The following is an 18,015-nucleotide window of genomic DNA, read 5'->3' on the forward strand; positions in this document are numbered from 1 at the left end:
AAAAAAAGAAGCACAGATTTAATCGTATTTCCTCTCCATGTCTATTACTAATCATTCATTCACACCATAACCTTTACATGCCGACACCTAATACTTTACATGCTTATAGCGGTGAAAGAAATCCCTTGGGAAAAGAAGACCTCTTGCTAACCAAATGTGTGATATTTCCTGAAGACAAAGTATTTCAATATCCTCAGCCCATTTTCGTTTACTTGGAGGGCCAAGTTCTGTCTTGGAGATTTTATACCTCCCACATAGGCACATTGGTTTCCACAGGGAGAAACTATTGTAGTGAAGGTGAAACCTTCCCTCGCACCAGGAGACTACCATTGTGTGCGGTTTTAAGAGAATGAAAAGAGCATCTCAAATAACTGTCATTGAAGTAATCACTTAACGATATAATGACATCATAGGTTTCTTTTCAACTGTGCAGCAAATGGTTCAAAATGGTCTTTGTGTTGCGTGTGACTGCTGTGAAAATAACTGTGGGTAGAAAAAGACTAACTAGTGTTCAGAAATATTTTCTGGTTGTTCCGAGTAGTCCCAAGTTTATCGCGGTTAATTGGTTTCATTCCCTGCCATGATAAGTGAATCTCTGCGAAAAAGGATTGCTTATTTATAAACAAAATATGAAATGTCTGTCATAGTAATCATGCACCAACAATGTGTTGGTGAAAGTGAAATGAAGAAAGTCAAAAATGCAGTCAGAAACGTATTGATCTCCCTCCGCTCACACACACACCCGCTCCGTGATGTCATCATAGTAGAAGATTATTCCAATAACAACCAGCTGAAATCCATTAAGGAAGTACTAGATAATAATGGTGCACACACAAATTATTGACACCGTGGACACAATTTGGACATGTTCATTGATGTGTACTCACTTGGATTACCAGTTATTTAGACAGCAATGGCTTTTGAGTTATTTTCAGAGGACAGTAAATCTATGCTAGTTTTTGAAACATTGTCACCCGTTTGTCAGTGTTAATTTTGACAGCACTTTTTCAGGTTTTAGTCTTTTTTTAAACTAAAATCTATTTTGGTTTTAGTCATATTTTAATTTTCAGATTTCAGTCAACTAAAATGTTGACTGTATGCAATTTAGTCAACTAAAATACAAATGAAAAGGCATCTTTAAAGTTGAACAAATATATCAATAGGTCAATCATTTCACACAAACAGTAGCTGGAAGAGATAACATTATCAACATTGTCAACATTATAAAAAAGTTAAAAATTTGTTTTTTGCTTGATTCATTAATTCATACATAATCTTGAATTACAAACGTGAGTAAACACTGAATCTTGATTTTACAATGGACAAACATAAAACATTTCCATACACATTTTCTTGCAGTGTATCCTAGATTATGTTGTGATGTGTTGTAACCTCTGCAGTCGTTAAAGCCAGTCAATCATGTTAGTCATGAGGTGTTTGTGGTGCTTGTTTTTTTTTTTTTTGCACATTTCTAATGGTCGGTTTGAATAGCAATGAATAAATATGATGTGGGGTTTGAAAGACAGCATCCCAAGTGCGAGATTTGTAGCCGACAAACTTACAAAATCATTATCCTTAATTTGATTATGACATGATTTGCACAAGTACTACTTCTTCCAAAATGGTGGTTTGGGAGTGTGGAATGAAATGTTTCCAGTATCATTATTTTTTTTACATGTTGTTGGTGGGTTTTAAGTCCGATTGGATCTAATTGTTATGTGTTTCTGTTTTCCTCCCTTAAGGTGACTGAAACAAGGACAGGCCCTCTTGGATGCAGTAACTATGACAACCTCGACTCTGTCAGCTCCGTTTTGGTTCAGAGCCCCGAAAACAAGATTCATTTGCAAGGTTGACCATCCATAATTGAACTCACACTGTTTCTGATGGAATTGTCACACTGTCTCTTTTCTGGCAAACTCATAACTGCAGCACAAGAGTGTCAGAATGAATTTAGCTTCAGTCACTGTCTTTTTTTTCTACAATCCTCACTTGGCGGTCTTTGAAGTGTATACCAGGCTGTAATGAGTGAGAACAAAAGCAGCAGAATTGTGCAGCAAAAATAAAACTTTCAGTGGGCATATTGCACATTATCCTGAGCATATGTCAAGAGGCAAAACACAAGAAACTAGTTCCTGGTCTCAAGGATGGAGCCTACTATTGCAATCACATTTTTCAGACATTTCTCTATCTTAAGTATGTGAATCTACTTGGTGAATCATCTATGTGACATAATTATTGTTTTTCCATGACTCAGGGCTCCATGCCATACTGCCAGAATATCTGAGGGCCAGGTTTGTGCAGGCAGCTCTCAACTACATTGGCTGTAATGAGGAGGGCCAATTCGTGTGCCGAGACAATGACTGCTGGTGTCAGTGTGCTGCGGACTACCCACAGTGTAATTGCCCCAAGTTGGATTTGAAGTCTTTGGAGGCCAGTTTGCTGCAAATTCGAGATTCTTGGAACATAGCCAACCAAGACTTTGAGGAGTCAGGTCAGTGTTTTTAATTTTAACATTCTGTGTCTTCCACAGTGTCTGTGACCCTCAGCAGAAATGATGCCAGTGGCTGAGGATGATTATTCCATACATAACTTTTCCGAGAGTATGTAAAAGTTATTAAAACAAGAAAGAACATAGCATTACTGTATTTACTAGGGCTGTGAACGATGATGTGACAGGATAGCCGGTTTGACAGGTGAGGATACGGCTGCGTCGGTAAAAGCCTCCCTGATCAATAAGAATCAGCCATAAATTATTTGATTAATCGTTTGTAGTGACATGCACCGGGTATTGCGACACAAGCAATTGGTTGACAGTGTGTCCTCTTCAACAACACGAGAGCCTGGGCTGCCAGCGAAAATTTGTTACACATGCTATTCCTAGTTTACCATGGCTGACGACCAGAATGGATGTAAACAATAACAGCGCACTAGCTAGTCACTGAACAAGACATCAGCAAAATAAAAAAATTTAAAGTTTGAAACGTCTTTAAATTTGAAAAAGGACAGAAAACTTGCCACAAGCCACGCCATTTGTAAGAGCAATTCTGAAGTCCACTGGTTGCACAACAATTCTTGACTAGTGACGCCAACACAGACGAGTATGCCACCATTACATTGGTGCTTTTAAGCATACTGAATTTTTGTGTGTATAAGAGTAGGCTACTTTTGCTTTACATTGGCGAACAAAGGCACCATTGTGGGCTTTGGTGGAAGCTACAGCTGCTGTTTTGCTCTCTAAAACGGCTCCTATGCTCCTGCCAGTGACCTCAATTTGGGGCAAGATCCAATTGGACTTCTAGCTGATGTGACAACTTTCACAAGCATGTCTTTTTTGTAAGAATGGCATGGGAATGTTTGCATGGCAAGGACTGAGCTGCTACACTGAAAGCTGTACATTGAACGCTTCCCTGTTATGTATGTTTGTCTTGTGCTGCATATCTACTGTCGTGGAGGCAATCAAACAAGGACAATTTGCCAGAAAAAACAATTATTTCAGCAATAATAGCGTCACAGCCGATGGAGTTCTTTCTTGACCGAAAAAAACTTCACACTACACAGCATTGTAGTGATAATCAACATCTGCTGCATTTCAATAAAGAACATATTCCATCCAGTTCAGTTTTTTATTCAAAACTTTCATTCATTCATTCATTTTCTACCACTTATCCTCACTAGGGTTGCGGGAGGAGCTGGAGCCTATCCCAGCTGTTTTCGGGTGCGAGGGAAGGGTACACCCCGGACTGGTCATTGGACCAGCCAATCACAGGGCACATATAGACAAACAACCATTCACACTCACATTCATACCTATGGACAATTTGGAGTCACCAATTAACCTAGCATGTTTTTGGAATGTGGGAGGAAACAGGAATACCCGGAGAAAACTCACGCATGCACGGGGAGAACATGCAAACTCCACACAGAGATGGCCGAGGGTGGAATTGAACTAAGGTCTCCTAGCTGTGAGGCCTGCATTCTAATAACTCGTCCACCGTGCAAAGCTTTTTGCTGACATTCAAATAAAACTACTGAAAAGTAAATCGACTTCTGTAGCACGTGTCTTCTGCAACGAATCGAATATTTGCTATGTTGCAGTCTACGGAAATTACGTCAGATATTTCTGATTGGTTAACATTGCCTTACGAGTCCATGGCTGCAGTGCTTCCATTACTTTGGTGTGCAGATGACAGCATGTAAATGTGTATTGCTGTGGACAGACATCGTTGTAAGGGGCAAATGTATGTATTTTTTATTGTGTTTGTGTGGACATGGCCTTATATTGTGTTCTACGTTGATGTTATTGTCTCATAAAAAAACTAATTATGTTTAGGTCTGTTTGTACTATGCTATGTCTGCTGCATTGGTTTTGGTTGCTATAATAGCCACAATATTTTCCAGTAAAAGGTATTACAAATACTTCACACAAATATTTATACAATTAAATCCCATCTGCATTTTGGATTTACACCCTTCACTCTGTGCTTGGTTAGTAGCAATTACATCCTGAAGTAGTTTTAAGTTTGATGCCAGTTTTTCTATCGGTCTGTGCAGATCCTCTTAAGCTCCATCTGGTTGGAGTGTTGTTTATTGCCATTTTTAGATCTCTAAACAGATGTCCATAATGATATGGGTTGGAGAAGGAAGGGCATGACCATATTTGTCTCTCAGCCCCTCCTTTGTTGTTTTGACCGAGTACTAAAAATTGTTGTCCTGTTGAAAGTTGGACCACTTCCTCATGACAAGGTCCACAATGCTTGAGTTGTCATTTGGGATTTGTCTGTACATTGCTCTATATTCTTGATCATTATTAGTCTTAAATTTCTGCCACTAAAAAACATCCCGACATTTTATTGTTGCCACCCCCAAGCCCTGTGCTCTGTCATGCACTGTCAACTGCGGAACCTCTTATGTTGCACCTTGTCAGATCTTGTTGAAGCAACTGACTTTAAATGTAGGGGATTCTTCCGGCGGCCTAGAGGGCGCCAGCATTCAAACCTACTGCTGTCACGTAACACACACGAGCACCAGCTACCAGTTTGTTGTCAGCTCATGATAGCAACTGCAACTAACATTAGCTATCATTGAATACATAGCTTGAATGTGTACCGTAACTAGACTGCAAAAAAATTAACCACTCTGAGACGGCTTTATTGCATGAATATCAATATATACAACCTAAAATGTTTGCCTAAATTAAGCATTTTCAGGCATAAAAATGGCAAAATGAACTAAAATACAAATATAAGTCATTCAAAAGGCGACGATGATGATAGAATGTAGTATTCCACACTGGTCGCTAGTTATCAGTAGTGTTACCGTAATATTCGTTGAGACACACAAGGATCAGACTTGATCGCCGGGACAACAGGCGTTTATTGCAGGTTTGAATAATCTCACAACAGGCACAATAATCTCTAATAAAAACACTGATTAATTATTGTGGCCATTCCACACGCAAAGCTGAAACTCACCTCTGAACCCCCAACATCTACTTCCTGTCCACTTTTCTTTCAGGTCCTCTACAGAGTACATAGATCCATGTCTTAGGTAGATATTTACGAGGAGAATGTTGACTATGGGGTGGTATTTCATGTCTAGATGGCTCTCATAATGTTAAAAAACGTAGAAGGCCGTAAACAGGTTGTCTGTGCTCTACAAAAACTCCTACTTCATGGTAATTCACTTATCACGATTGGATCTGGAAAACAATCTCAATATATATATATATATTTGTTTCATTATTTTTTTTTTTAGTTGCACATCTGACAGTGAGACAGGGGCGGAGATGAATGCTAGAAAATGTCTCGTCACCAAAGATGGGCTCGAACAGATATCAAGCAGTGCCGGTAATTTTTCCAGAAATCATCTCACAGTGTGCTTCTCGGTGCTGCTATGACAACCAATGAAAAACAACATCACACCATGAACTGATGTGAATATCACTGAATCCGCATAGTCACAGCTGCTGACAGAATACGGATATCAAGAAGAAAACTGAAGCGGATCATCTTTATGTGCTACTTAAAAGGGAGGTGTGCTTTGGTCATGGTAGCTTGCCAGAGAGAACGCACACAGGAACTGCACAGCCTTTACACTAATGTCACTGCTTTCCTGTTCATCCTTTTTATTTATTGTCTTTTCAACGCACATGGACACGAAGATGACAAGCGCTAAATTATGGCTTTCATATACCATGACACCAACATGATGACTAAATGATGTGTTAATAACCTGAAAATAGCACCATTGTATTGTGTGTTCCATCACACTGTGTGAATATTTAGTGAGGCAATGATTTATTAATGGACTGTTTGACTTGTATTGATCTTAAAATCACACAGTGTAGAACAAGAATAAGAGAGTCATGCATCCTAAAAATGCAAATCTAAATATATTAGTATATTTACCGTACATAATGTAGAAATTGCAGTACTTACAATTGATCATCAAAAGCAATCAACATGGTGAGGACACACATGGATTCATTAAGGTTATTTTTATTGCAATAATTGCAGTGGTCGCTGCACAGCGAATGAGTGGTTAGCACGCAGGCCTCACAGCTAGGAGACCCGAGTTCAATTTCCACCCTCGGCCATCTCTGTGTGGAGTTTACATGTTCTCCCCTGGAGAATCTGGTGCGCCTTATGTGGTTACCAAGTTCCAAAATCTGTGACATTATTGTTGTGCTACCCTGGTACCACAACATTTCCCGCTGACACAGGGACGTAATACTACACTGGCTGATAAACCAATAAGAGAACAATGCACAATACCATCATTCCAGGAGGATTAACAAAAGAACCCCAACCGCTGCACATCGGTGTAAACAGGGCGTTCAAAGTGATGTTGCAAGTGGCATGAAAGCGACGGAATAAAGCGAGTGTGAGTTCATGTTCATCGGGAAAATAAAGTTTGCTCCTGACTCACGTTCTTTGTCGCTTCAATCATATGCTTGAGCATGCACCTTATAATATGGCACACCTTATGTATGTGTACAGAAATAGATTAATGGAAACTGGGCCTTATGATACAGAAAATACGGTAGACTTTGTAATGTGTTATATTTATTGCAGAAGGTACTGAAGTTAGTGTGGTGAAAAGTAAAAATAAATGTGAGGAAATTATATGTCACAGTAGTCCCTGGTTGATTTTTAAATCCAGTCAAGCATAGTACTTAGACCACTGTGGCACCCCCTCATGAGACATTTCATGAATGCAAGTTGAATGGGCACGTCTGCATATATTTCCTTTTTTCTACAAATCCCTATTCAAGTTCCTAAACCCTTAAAGTATTTTAGCATTTTAGCATGTAAGTTGTGGCATGCTTTCTTCAAGGCTGAATGATCTTTTTGGGGTGGAATCAATTGTCACTCTCCGCTATGTGTAGGTTGCGTTTAATAGACTAGCACACAAAATATTCACAAAGTGATTTGGATTCAGATTTATTATAATATATCCATGTCTGCCGCGTTCTTTCTTATACAGTTGCAGTCCCTCTTTGGCTCCAAATTGCATTTTTTAAGAACAGCCCCACTAGCATTAAATGTGTCATAATTTGAAGTTTAACTTCGTAAAAATGTCATTCAAGCCAAAGAATTTCCGTGCATGACTTTCTCTCTTGGCTATCAGTTGCACGTGCACGTAAACATGAGCAACCACTAACGATGTGGAGTCGTTTTGTGGTTATGATAGGCCAGGACTCTGCAACCTTTACCACCAAGTGACATTTTGCCTCCTCTTTCACAGGAAAAAAACTGTCTGGACCTGCAAAACATTACACAGCTTATAAACTTGTAAAAAGTTGTAATCTTTTTAAAATGGGACATTACAACAAAAAAAAGCAACAAACAGAAGTGCAGCGTGCATGTGTGGACCTTGTCTGAAATAAATACTGAACTCTGTAAACCTTTTTCAGTCGTTCCTGTATTTTTGTAAAATTAAAAGAAAATATTGCCAGCTTACCATAAAAAAGCCCATCAGAGTTCAAATTGCTGCATATCAGTGTCGTTTGCTCAGTACCGTTTACGCCTGCACTGAATTGTCATCAATAACATTCTTTTCATTATTTCCTGTTTATTTTTTTTAATTCAGAGACTAGATGTTCTGCTATTTTTATGAATGATTTTTTCATGGATTCCTCCATCTGTGAACGGCTTCTCGCTCCTTCCCAATCTAATGTGCAGCCTACTCCAGCCCAATTTATAGATTTTCTTGCTAAATTTGGCATCTTTCCAAACCCAAGTAGTGACTTATTTTCTCAAACGCGACTAGTGATAAATGTAGGTACTTTTCCTGGTATCTTTAGGAGACTTCTGGTATTTGAAGACTTAAAAATGAAAACGTAAAGCACTGGTTCCAATATTACGTTGTTCACTGCCACTTCCATAGTATGCATATTATCATTCATACTAATGATGCCATAGTTCACCATATGATTGGCTTTGGCTCTCCTGCTCTCACGAGACAGTTTTTCTCCAAATGACAAATCTTGTCACGTTTTAATCTCTGAAAATCTGTCTTTGAATGTGTCTTCCAAATGTCCTGTATATGTATTTTAGTTTGTTTTTCAATTTTTGGGATTTTAAATGCTTAATTCAGGCTAAAAATATGCATATTGTTTGACTAATAATTCAACCACAAAACAGAATGGTTTATAAATTAATATATCGAAGCTGCAAAATTCCAACTGTGAATTGGTGAGGGACAGCTGTATAGTCCAAAATCAATTAAAGGTGACGATGCAACCAAAGTAACAAAAACAGGTACCGTGAAAGGAACAGGATAGACATTGTTAAAAAGATTTAAATGTAGAATAGGACAAACATTTGCACACAATTAGTATAAATGTGCTAATCACGAAAACTGTAAAAGTATTTGGATAATGGCCAAAAATACTGGAGGCAGACAAAGAAGGAAAGCAGCACACACAGTTCTTGGTAGTTGACAATGAGGTATAATCCGACGTCTTCCTGCCACAGCAGCGGTGCTTAAAAGCACAGCTAATTGCCAAGTGGCTGCCGGTGTGCCTCATTGCGCCGCCAAGTAATGGAGTCTGGAAATACAAGAGTAGGGGGAACAAAAAAAGCAGAGCAGGAAAAGGTAATGGACCACGATGCATGATGTACATTTTTAATTTGAATTGGAAAACTTTGAAGAAACATTGGTCTGTTTTATAATTTAATTTCTGAAACACAACAAAACCTATCCATTGCACTGAGCAATTACTACATAATGTTTTAAGAACATGTGTGTCTCTCTTAGATCAGCAGCTCCTCTCCACATTTTTATTAAAACAAGAGCATCTGCACTGTTGACAATTGTTATAAAAGTGTTGTTGATTATGCATTATTAGTGAGATGAAACAGAAGTCAGACAAATGAGTGGAAATCACGCAATTTGCTACCAATTCAATAGTCAGATCAGCAAACTCCAGTGTTGAAAGACAGAAGTACGATGCAGGCAAGCTCAAGCTGAGTGTTCTGATAATTAAAAAATATATATTTTTAGAATATGATGGAGTGGGACAGTTAAAAATTAGCTGCAGTTCCCAAATGGCCCACGGGCCAGACTTTGTGCACCGCTATTCTTGTTGATAGCTGTTGAAATTGTCTCGAAGATATTATCCCTTGAGCTCACTGTCCATCCCTTTTTCTCTCAAAAATGAAATAAGCTCTGAAAAAGCTTTTGGCTGTTCATTAAAAAAAAAAAAAAATACCCGAAGCCCTTATTTAGCGCTGCCGTTTTTCATTATCATATGCATCAGACAGTATCACTTCCAGTTAGACCTAGAGCTGGCCGTGTGGCCTGAGTAAAGGGATTCTCTCATTTAGCCTGATTAAATTAGCCAAATAGAGTTAGAGGGACGTCAAAAGTACTTCTGTGTGGAAATATTACAAAAAAAATGTGTTCACACTTATCTCCTTGCCTTTCAGAGGAGTTCCAGAACTTCGTTCAAAGGCTTCCCACAGTGTATGCTTTGAACACATCAGCCATTGAGTACTTCTGGAAAATGGAACCAGCTATTAATCAACGCTACAAACAGCTGGAGCTCAACACCCAGCAGTTTCTGAGCAAATCTGGACGCATCATCAACAAGCTCTTCACCCTCAGCAAGAGGTGTCGCACCAAGCCCAAAATCATTAGGCTGATGGAGAGGTGAGATACCCTGGTATTATTGAAGTATTTCTGCTGTCAGGAAAGTGTGTGTGGGGGCGGGGGGGCAGGGGGTGCACATCACACATCACGTCCTTTCAAGTTATCTGAAAATGACACAGATCTTTTTTTTTTCAATGCACTGCACTTTTGCAATCCCCTGAACTAGGCAATATGTTAATAATCCAGACAATATATTAGGCCTTTGATATTCAGCCGAGGTGCTAGTGATGTTGGCTATAGTCTGACACCTGATGATTTGGATGCGCTCTCAGACAAGCTTCCTTACATCAGGGAAATCAAACTGTCCCTCTGTGAAATTAAAGTTTGCTTTATTTTTTATTAAATATGCATAAGTAGTTATGTTATTAAAACAAAAACATGGGTTAACAAATGCAATTTAAACCTCTGAATTGTTCTTTTTTTATTTTAGATGTTTTTTGGTTAGATGAGACACCAAATAATCATGCAGTGTGAATATTAACAGGTACAGATGCTGCCGCAGGCTTTTTTCCACCCACCGCCTTCATTTATTTTCTTCTAAAATGGTGTTAATGGAATTATAACCATTTGCTACAAGAATTTAATGATCATTGAACATGTTGAGACATGCAACTGAAGAGATAGTTCAGATTTATTTATTTTTTTTATAAAGTTATGTGACATCCCCAGCAGCAGTGTAGTCCATCAACGGTGACTTTTCCCCGACTGTACCCTGTGAGCAGAGCTCTGCTCAGATGTAGCTGTTGAAGAAAGTATTTCTGGCGAGTTGGTGGAGTCACAGAAGTAAAGCATTTTACTTAAAACAATATGCGTTTAGGAGTATAATACAATTGTATCACAAACTGTGTTCATCTATGAAGTCTTTGTGCTATTTTCGCTCTCTTCGTATCACTGCGGGCTGCCACCTATCAACTGTGATTCACCTTTCCATCACCTGTTTTGACGCAAGAGAGCTAATGTGAGAGCTCAAGTGGAAATGATATTGTTGCAAAAGGAAATAATAGCACACTGTATCAAAAGCAAGTTTAATTTTTCAAGAGTATTTAACATATAAATAATAATTGAAAAGTCAAGTGCTTTAAAAAAAAATTAAACCACATAAAAAATTAAGGCTGCACGGCAAACGAGTGGTTAGCACGCAGGCCACGCAGCTAGGAGACTCAAGTTCGATTCCACCCTCGGTCATCTCTGTGTAGAGTTTGCATTCGTGGGTTTTCTCCGGGTACTCCGGTTTGCTCCCACATTCCAAAAACATGCTAGGTTAAATGGCGACTCCAAATTGTCCATAGGTATGAATGTGAGTGTGAATGGTTGTTTGATTATATATGCCCTGTGATTGGCTGGCGACCAATCCAGTGGTCCAGTGCAGTCCAAAGACAGCTGGGATAGGCTCCAGCACACCCGCGACCCTCGTGAGGATAAGCGGTAGAAAATGAATGATAAATTAAACAAATGCCAGTACACGTCCTTGATTGACTTATCACAACAATGTAATGTTTATGGTTTTATTTTATATTTGACCTTGTATCACGCTACAATGGAATACATCATATAATTCAATTCACAGTTCCACATGTCCAAAAGGAGTAGGAGGCCTTCTACCCATTGGACGTGCCCTGAGCACCTCCCCAGGGAGGCGTCCGGGGCGCATCCTAACCAGATACCCTCATCTGGCTCATCTCAATATGGAGCAGTAGCGGTTCCACTCTTCCACTTTTGGATTCAGCAAAATGCCTTGAGTGCACAGTGAGTTGGTATACTTCAGGAATTAGCTGGAACGTAATCTCCACCATTTTGTATTATTTGTTTAATTGTCGCAAAAATGTCACAAAATAACAATGTGCAAAACAGGCCGCACTACAAAAATATGTGATTGTGTAGCACACGACACACACAGCTAGCCAGTGAACACAGAGTGCTGCTGCTGTGTGTGACATCACTTGCAGGCCTGCCTTGTAATTGAGACAAATAGACGAAGTAACTGACAGGAGGGTTCACTCACTTTGCTCATTACGCTACAGAACTAATGTGCTGTGCTGTTGAGACAGATGTACAGAGTTTGGGAGAGAAAGGAGGAAAACAAACATGCTTGCACATGCCAATTTATTAAGGCCAAGAAAATTATCGAATTTGTTTTTATTTATAGTGCGATTAATTGATGCATTTATTGTTGTGACAGGCCTACTGTGAGGCATAACGTGTCTTTATTATGTGTGGGACTATACTTGCAGGTAAGTGTGGATTATTTTGCCGTGGTTGACATGTACAGTGGGGGAAATCAGTATTTGATCCCTTGCTAATTTTTCGGTTTACCGGCCAAGGAAGATATGTGTCAGGATTTGCATGCCTGTCAAATAATGGACCCCTGTATGCAGAGACAGACGCATCATATAATAAAAAGTCCTTTTGTTAGCACGAGAAGGTGAAGGTACTCATGGTTTTGCAGGATACATGCAATAAAAAGCGACAAGGGAAAGGCTCTGTGGAAAAAAACTCAACTGGCAGTGGCAACAGATAAAGAAAGCGTTTTGGCGGCTGCACAGGCGAGGACAACAGAGGCGATGAACCACCACCGTTCATGGAACAATGCTGGTCTTATGAATCCAACTAATTGCAATTGCAAACAGCTGTGCTCAATTCCATTGGGGTAAAGTGGTTGCATCCTACCCCCAGCAGGAAGTGCAGCATTAGAAAATAAGAGCGCAGGACAAGTGACAATTCCTGTTGAATCATGACAAGATGAAGAGGCCATTTTAATGGTAAGCTTATTGTAATAAATTAACACAATGTCAAAATAAAATTTTTGTAAAATCTAAAAAAAAAACTAAAAAACATTAAAGGTTATGAATAAATTTATATTTGACTGACAGAAAACAGCACACTCCCACATTCCAAAAACATGCTAGGTTAATTGGCGACTCCAAATTGTCCATAGGTATGAATGTGAGTGTGAATGGTTGTTTGTCTATATGTGCCCTGTGATTGGCTGGCCAATTAAGATTAAGTCCAGGGTGTACCCTGCCTCTCGCCTGAAGACAGCTGGGATAGGCTCCAGCATGCCCGCAACCCTTGTGAGGAAAAGCGGTAGAAAATAAATGTATGAATTAATGAATTGAAGCCATCAGATTAAATCCTATTAGCCTCTACTTTCATCCATCCACCCATTTTTTATACCGCTTATCCTCACTTGGGTTGTGGGCATGCCGGAGGCTATCCCAGCTGTCTTTGGGCAAGAGGCGGGGTACACCCTGGACATATAGAGTTTAATTTCTAAATCAAATATTCCAGACATTTTCCTATGCATTTGAAGAGGACCATAACAACAAGCGCTAAAGCGGTCCTTCATCCACACATTAAAATATTGCAGACAGCTCGTCAGAGAAGTAGAAAGCGATATATTTTGACCAGAATAACAGGTTAGCTACTAGCATGTTGAGTCTTTTCCATGTTAAGAAATAAACAAACTGAAGTGACCAAAATTGCCCCGAAGCATTTTGGAGGCAAACAGAGTTTGGATAACGATCAAATCAGAGAAGTATAACAACATGAAGAGAGCTGAATCAGTCATCCGACTAATGTGTGCATGTAAACATATTGAATATTTCACCTGCTTTCTACTTTTGGAGTTTTCTGCCGTAGTCTACCCACTCTTTAGTATTACTTTTTTTGTTGATCATTTATTCTTTCTTCATATCATTTACCTTGACTCCTCTTGCATCGTTTGAATCTTGTGGATATGTGGACCATCATGGGGTTATGGTTATCGAAATGTCAGGTCTGCTCATCCCTGGTAAAGTGTCACTGAACAGAATAATGAACTGATGCTATGTCATCACTGCTTGAGTGAATTTAATATTTACCTCTTATGGCAAAGTTAAGATGGATTTTCAGGTTATGACCGTAGGGAAGTCAAATAAGTGCAGCTCATTTGTCATTACCAAGTTTTGGGGGGGGTTCTTTATAATCATCTCCCTCTGAGATTTCATTGCCCTGCCGTTACACACACACACACACACACACAAGCAAAACCTATTTCAGGACATACACATTTTTAAATGTGAAAGTCACATCAACAGATCCCTTTTTCGGTTCAATTTTATGATATACCTTTTGAAATAGCCCCCCAAAAATCCCCAACAGTGACCATACTTATTCTCAGGTTAAAGATGAATGCGTTTTGTAGTAATTTTGTGTTTTATCTGTGACATTTCCATCGTTTTTTATTCTAAAAGCTAGTGTCTGTGAAAAGAGCTCTAAGAGAAAATGAATGGCTCGCACAGCATGAACACACCGCTTCTTCCATGCCTGTAGTGCAGGCTGTGTCACCATGACAGTTTACATGTCCCGCTGACACAGTGTGCATCTAGATGGCGGTGCAGCTTCCTCTCACCTGCTGTGCAGTCTCGACTGATGAGAGGTGCACTACAGACAGATGTGTTTCATGCAGTCGGCACTTTTAGTGAATGGTCTGGCTTTTCAGAAAACATAATCAGGTAAAATTTGCATTTGTGGGTGTGTGTTCATGGTTGGTGAGACACACTCCTTTGGAGGTTTTTTTAATGTTAATACAGGTTGCTCTTTAGAAGGACAACTCGAAAAAGAAAAAATAATTCACCTTTCTAATAATACGTTTTTTGTTGTTAATTGAAAAACATTTGTATTCTTACCTATTTGGATGAAGTACTGTACATGCACCCTATCCTTCTCCAGAAAAAGTTCTGATACTTTGTTGTAAACATTTGATAACCATTTGATCAGCTTGTGTATATATTCGTTCATCTTGGTCGCCAAATTAATTTGTTCATTCAGCAGAGCATCAAAATATTTGTCATGCATTTGACTTAGTGCTGCTCTGCTATCAAAATAATAAAAGAGTCGAAAAGAATTGTGTCACATGACTGTATCACAGTCATCGCAAATAAACATGCAAAAAACATTGAAACAAAACTCCAGTTGAGAAAGACGGTTTAATTCAGGGGTCATAAAGTACTGAGGCAAGAATTTATCTTGGCAACCACTTTGTGAGGGCCAGATGCTATCGTAAAATAAAATGAAATTAATATTGCAACTGAAGTAATATACAATTGTGCCTCACTCTATCATGGTCTTTCAAAACTATATTAATAAATGATGTTTTGTCGTTTAGTACGGCCTATTATCAGTAATAAAATATGCATATTTCACTCATTCAATCCTTGCAATTTTTCCCTTTATCATCATTGTCGGAGTCAGTCTCGTCAGTTGGCTGTTCGTCATTGATGCCGGCTTTCGCCAAAGCTCGGACAACAGTTAAAGCAGATACCTTAGCCCGAGCATCCACAATCATTTCACATACGGTGGAGTGAAGTTACAGGAAATCATTGCTATTGGGATTGGGTGTTTCCTTGCCAGTACGTATGATATTATAAAAGCATTGTTTAACCCTTTATAGCCAACAAACATGGGACCCACGGATATCTGTGGAAATCCATTGCAGGACTCATCTTGACTTCAGTAATGTTTTTCCTGGGAGCCCGGAGGGAAGCTCTGGCAAGCAGGATGTGGCCTGAGGGCTGCTAGTTTACAAATACAAAAATCTATAAATGTATATTCTTAGCTGTATTTAAGATGAGCTAGGTGGATAATAAAGGGGCCTGATATATTATGCCACTGTAATTCTGCTGATAAACTGTGTCATGTTGAAATGAATTATTTCATTGATTTTGCATATTCTGTTGAAATGTTTCATATTTGATGATGGTTTAAATTATGTTTTGGATCCTAACTGGTTTGTTTGTGTTTCAGACCTTTCAGCTACTGGCTGAACTACATCCTCTCCATCATGTACTGCAGTGAAAACAACCATATTGGCTCATACTTGGAGGCGACCCGAAGTTGTTCCTGTCCGTACGAGCATACCCCCTGCCAGGGTGTAATACCCTGCACAGTGGGTGCAGGGACCTTCTGTGCATCCTGTTCCTATGAAAATCGCACCCGCTGTGCCTCATGCAATCAGGGTTACATGCTGAGCCAGGGTGTATGTCGGAATGAAGTTCCAGACTCCATTGACCATTACATCGGCTTCGAGACAGACCTGCAGGACTTGGAGTTACGCTATCTTCTGCAAAAATGTGATAACCGGATCAATATCCACAGTATCTTCGTCAGCAATGATGTCAGGCTAAATAACTGGTTTGACCCATCATGGAGAAAGCGGATGCTGCTGACTCTGAAAAGTAACAAATACAAGTCAAACCATGTCCACATGCTACTGGGGATTTCTGTTCAAATTTGCCTTACCAAGAACATCACATTGGACCCAATGTTGTCTATCTATATCAATCCATTTGGAGGAAGTCACTCAGAGAGTTGGATCATGCCCACAGACCAGAACAACTACCCAGCCTGGCAGAGGACTAAATTAGACCTTCCCCATGATTGTTATAACTGGACTTTGACTTTAGGCAACAAGTGGAAAACCTTTTTTGAGACAGTTCACTTTTATTTGCGGAGTCGCATCAGGGGCCCTTCAGGTATTGGAAATGAAACAGTGTATTATGAACCCTTGGAGTATTTAGAACCTGGGCAAAATCTAGGCCACATGAAGATAAACAACATACAGGTGTATGGTTACAGTATGCACTTTGACCCAGAAGCGATCCAGGACTTAATTTTACAACTAGACTACCCATACACTCAAGGATCACAGGACTCAGCCCTGCTGCAGCTGTTGGAGATCCGGGATCGGGTAAACAGGCTTTCGCCACCCGGAGCTCAGCCTTTGGATCTCTTCTCTTGTTTGTTACGGCATCGGCTCAAACTTTCAACGACAGACGTTGCCAGGATCCAGGCTGCGCTGCAGAATTTCAGTGCCAAGCAACCCAAGCCGTTGGAATATGAAACAACCAAATTATGTAGCTAATAAGCGGGCAGGAAGCCACGTGCCCAGATGGCAGAAATATTGTTGCACACACTCTTGATGATGGTTAAGCGCAATTCTGGATTTGTGCAAAGGACGTTTGAGGGACATGATGTTTGAGGGACAAAATTCACTTTTTCAAAAAAAATCTAAAAACTGACTGCTATTTGACAGATGCTTACAATATTATCTAACGTTGTCATCACTCATAGGTTGGCAAAATGTAAAGTGCAAAAACTGCAAAACTCATAAAGAAACCATGAGTTCCACAAGTATTAAACAATGTAGTGATCTCACATATATATATAAACGTTTCAACACCAGCTTTTTTTTAGTACTTTTCATTATTTGATCATATTTTGATGTTAGGACAGTTAATATCTTGACGTTTTATTTTAACTTAGAATTTGATTGTTAGATAATTTTCAGATTTTCCTGTCATAATATAAGAATACATTGGAAACTCTTACAATACATGTTTTGTATGAACAGAACCCATAAATTAAGAAATGTATTCCACCAGATTTACTCAGACAAAAATACACTATGATCATAAAATTTTAGATGTGTGTTTATTTTTATAATGTTTACTGTTTGTGAAAAAATACAGCCTACAAAAATGTATTATAAAATTTGTTAATACACTAAATAAAAATCTTTTTACGTGTGGTCTGTAGATAGTGTACATGTATGTGAAACTAAATGTATGCTTTTTGGTATACACCCCTGCTAAAATGTTAAAGAAGACCTATTATGTTCATTTTAGAGCAGCGACACACAATAACCAGTACAGAAAGCTTTCTAGTTCTTCCAGAATCTGCACCTATTCCAGCTGTATTTCTTTGGATTCTGTGCTTACTGCGGAAACAGTCTTTTTTAATGTATTCCATCCATGGCCACTCCCTCTGAAACCGAAAGTACTATTGAGCCATCCCAAACTTCTTTCAGGGTTCACTTCCAAA

The 18,015-nt window shown here is 39.2% G+C and overlaps 1 protein-coding gene across 2 annotated transcripts in view; it reads left to right on the forward strand.

Moving 5' to 3' along the window:
- LOC131129925 (BMP/retinoic acid-inducible neural-specific protein 3-like) overlaps positions 1-17,722 on the forward strand; it is a 43,580-nt gene extending 25,858 nt beyond the window's left edge. For both annotated transcript variants that reach the window (XM_058073875.1, XM_058073876.1), the window contains 4 exons: positions 1,743-1,848; positions 2,255-2,491; positions 9,933-10,155; positions 15,940-17,722. In XM_058073875.1, the coding sequence (XP_057929858.1) occupies positions 1,743-1,848; positions 2,255-2,491; positions 9,933-10,155; positions 15,940-17,056 (1,683 nt within the window). In that variant the 3' untranslated portion in view covers positions 17,057-17,722. The remainder of the gene's footprint in view (positions 1-1,742; positions 1,849-2,254; positions 2,492-9,932; positions 10,156-15,939) is intronic.
- The last annotated feature ends 293 nt before the right edge of the window (positions 17,723-18,015 follow it).

This window comes from Doryrhamphus excisus, chromosome 5 (assembly GCF_030265055.1).
Source record: "Doryrhamphus excisus isolate RoL2022-K1 chromosome 5, RoL_Dexc_1.0, whole genome shotgun sequence".
Taxonomy (NCBI): Eukaryota; Metazoa; Chordata; class Actinopteri; order Syngnathiformes; family Syngnathidae; genus Doryrhamphus; species Doryrhamphus excisus.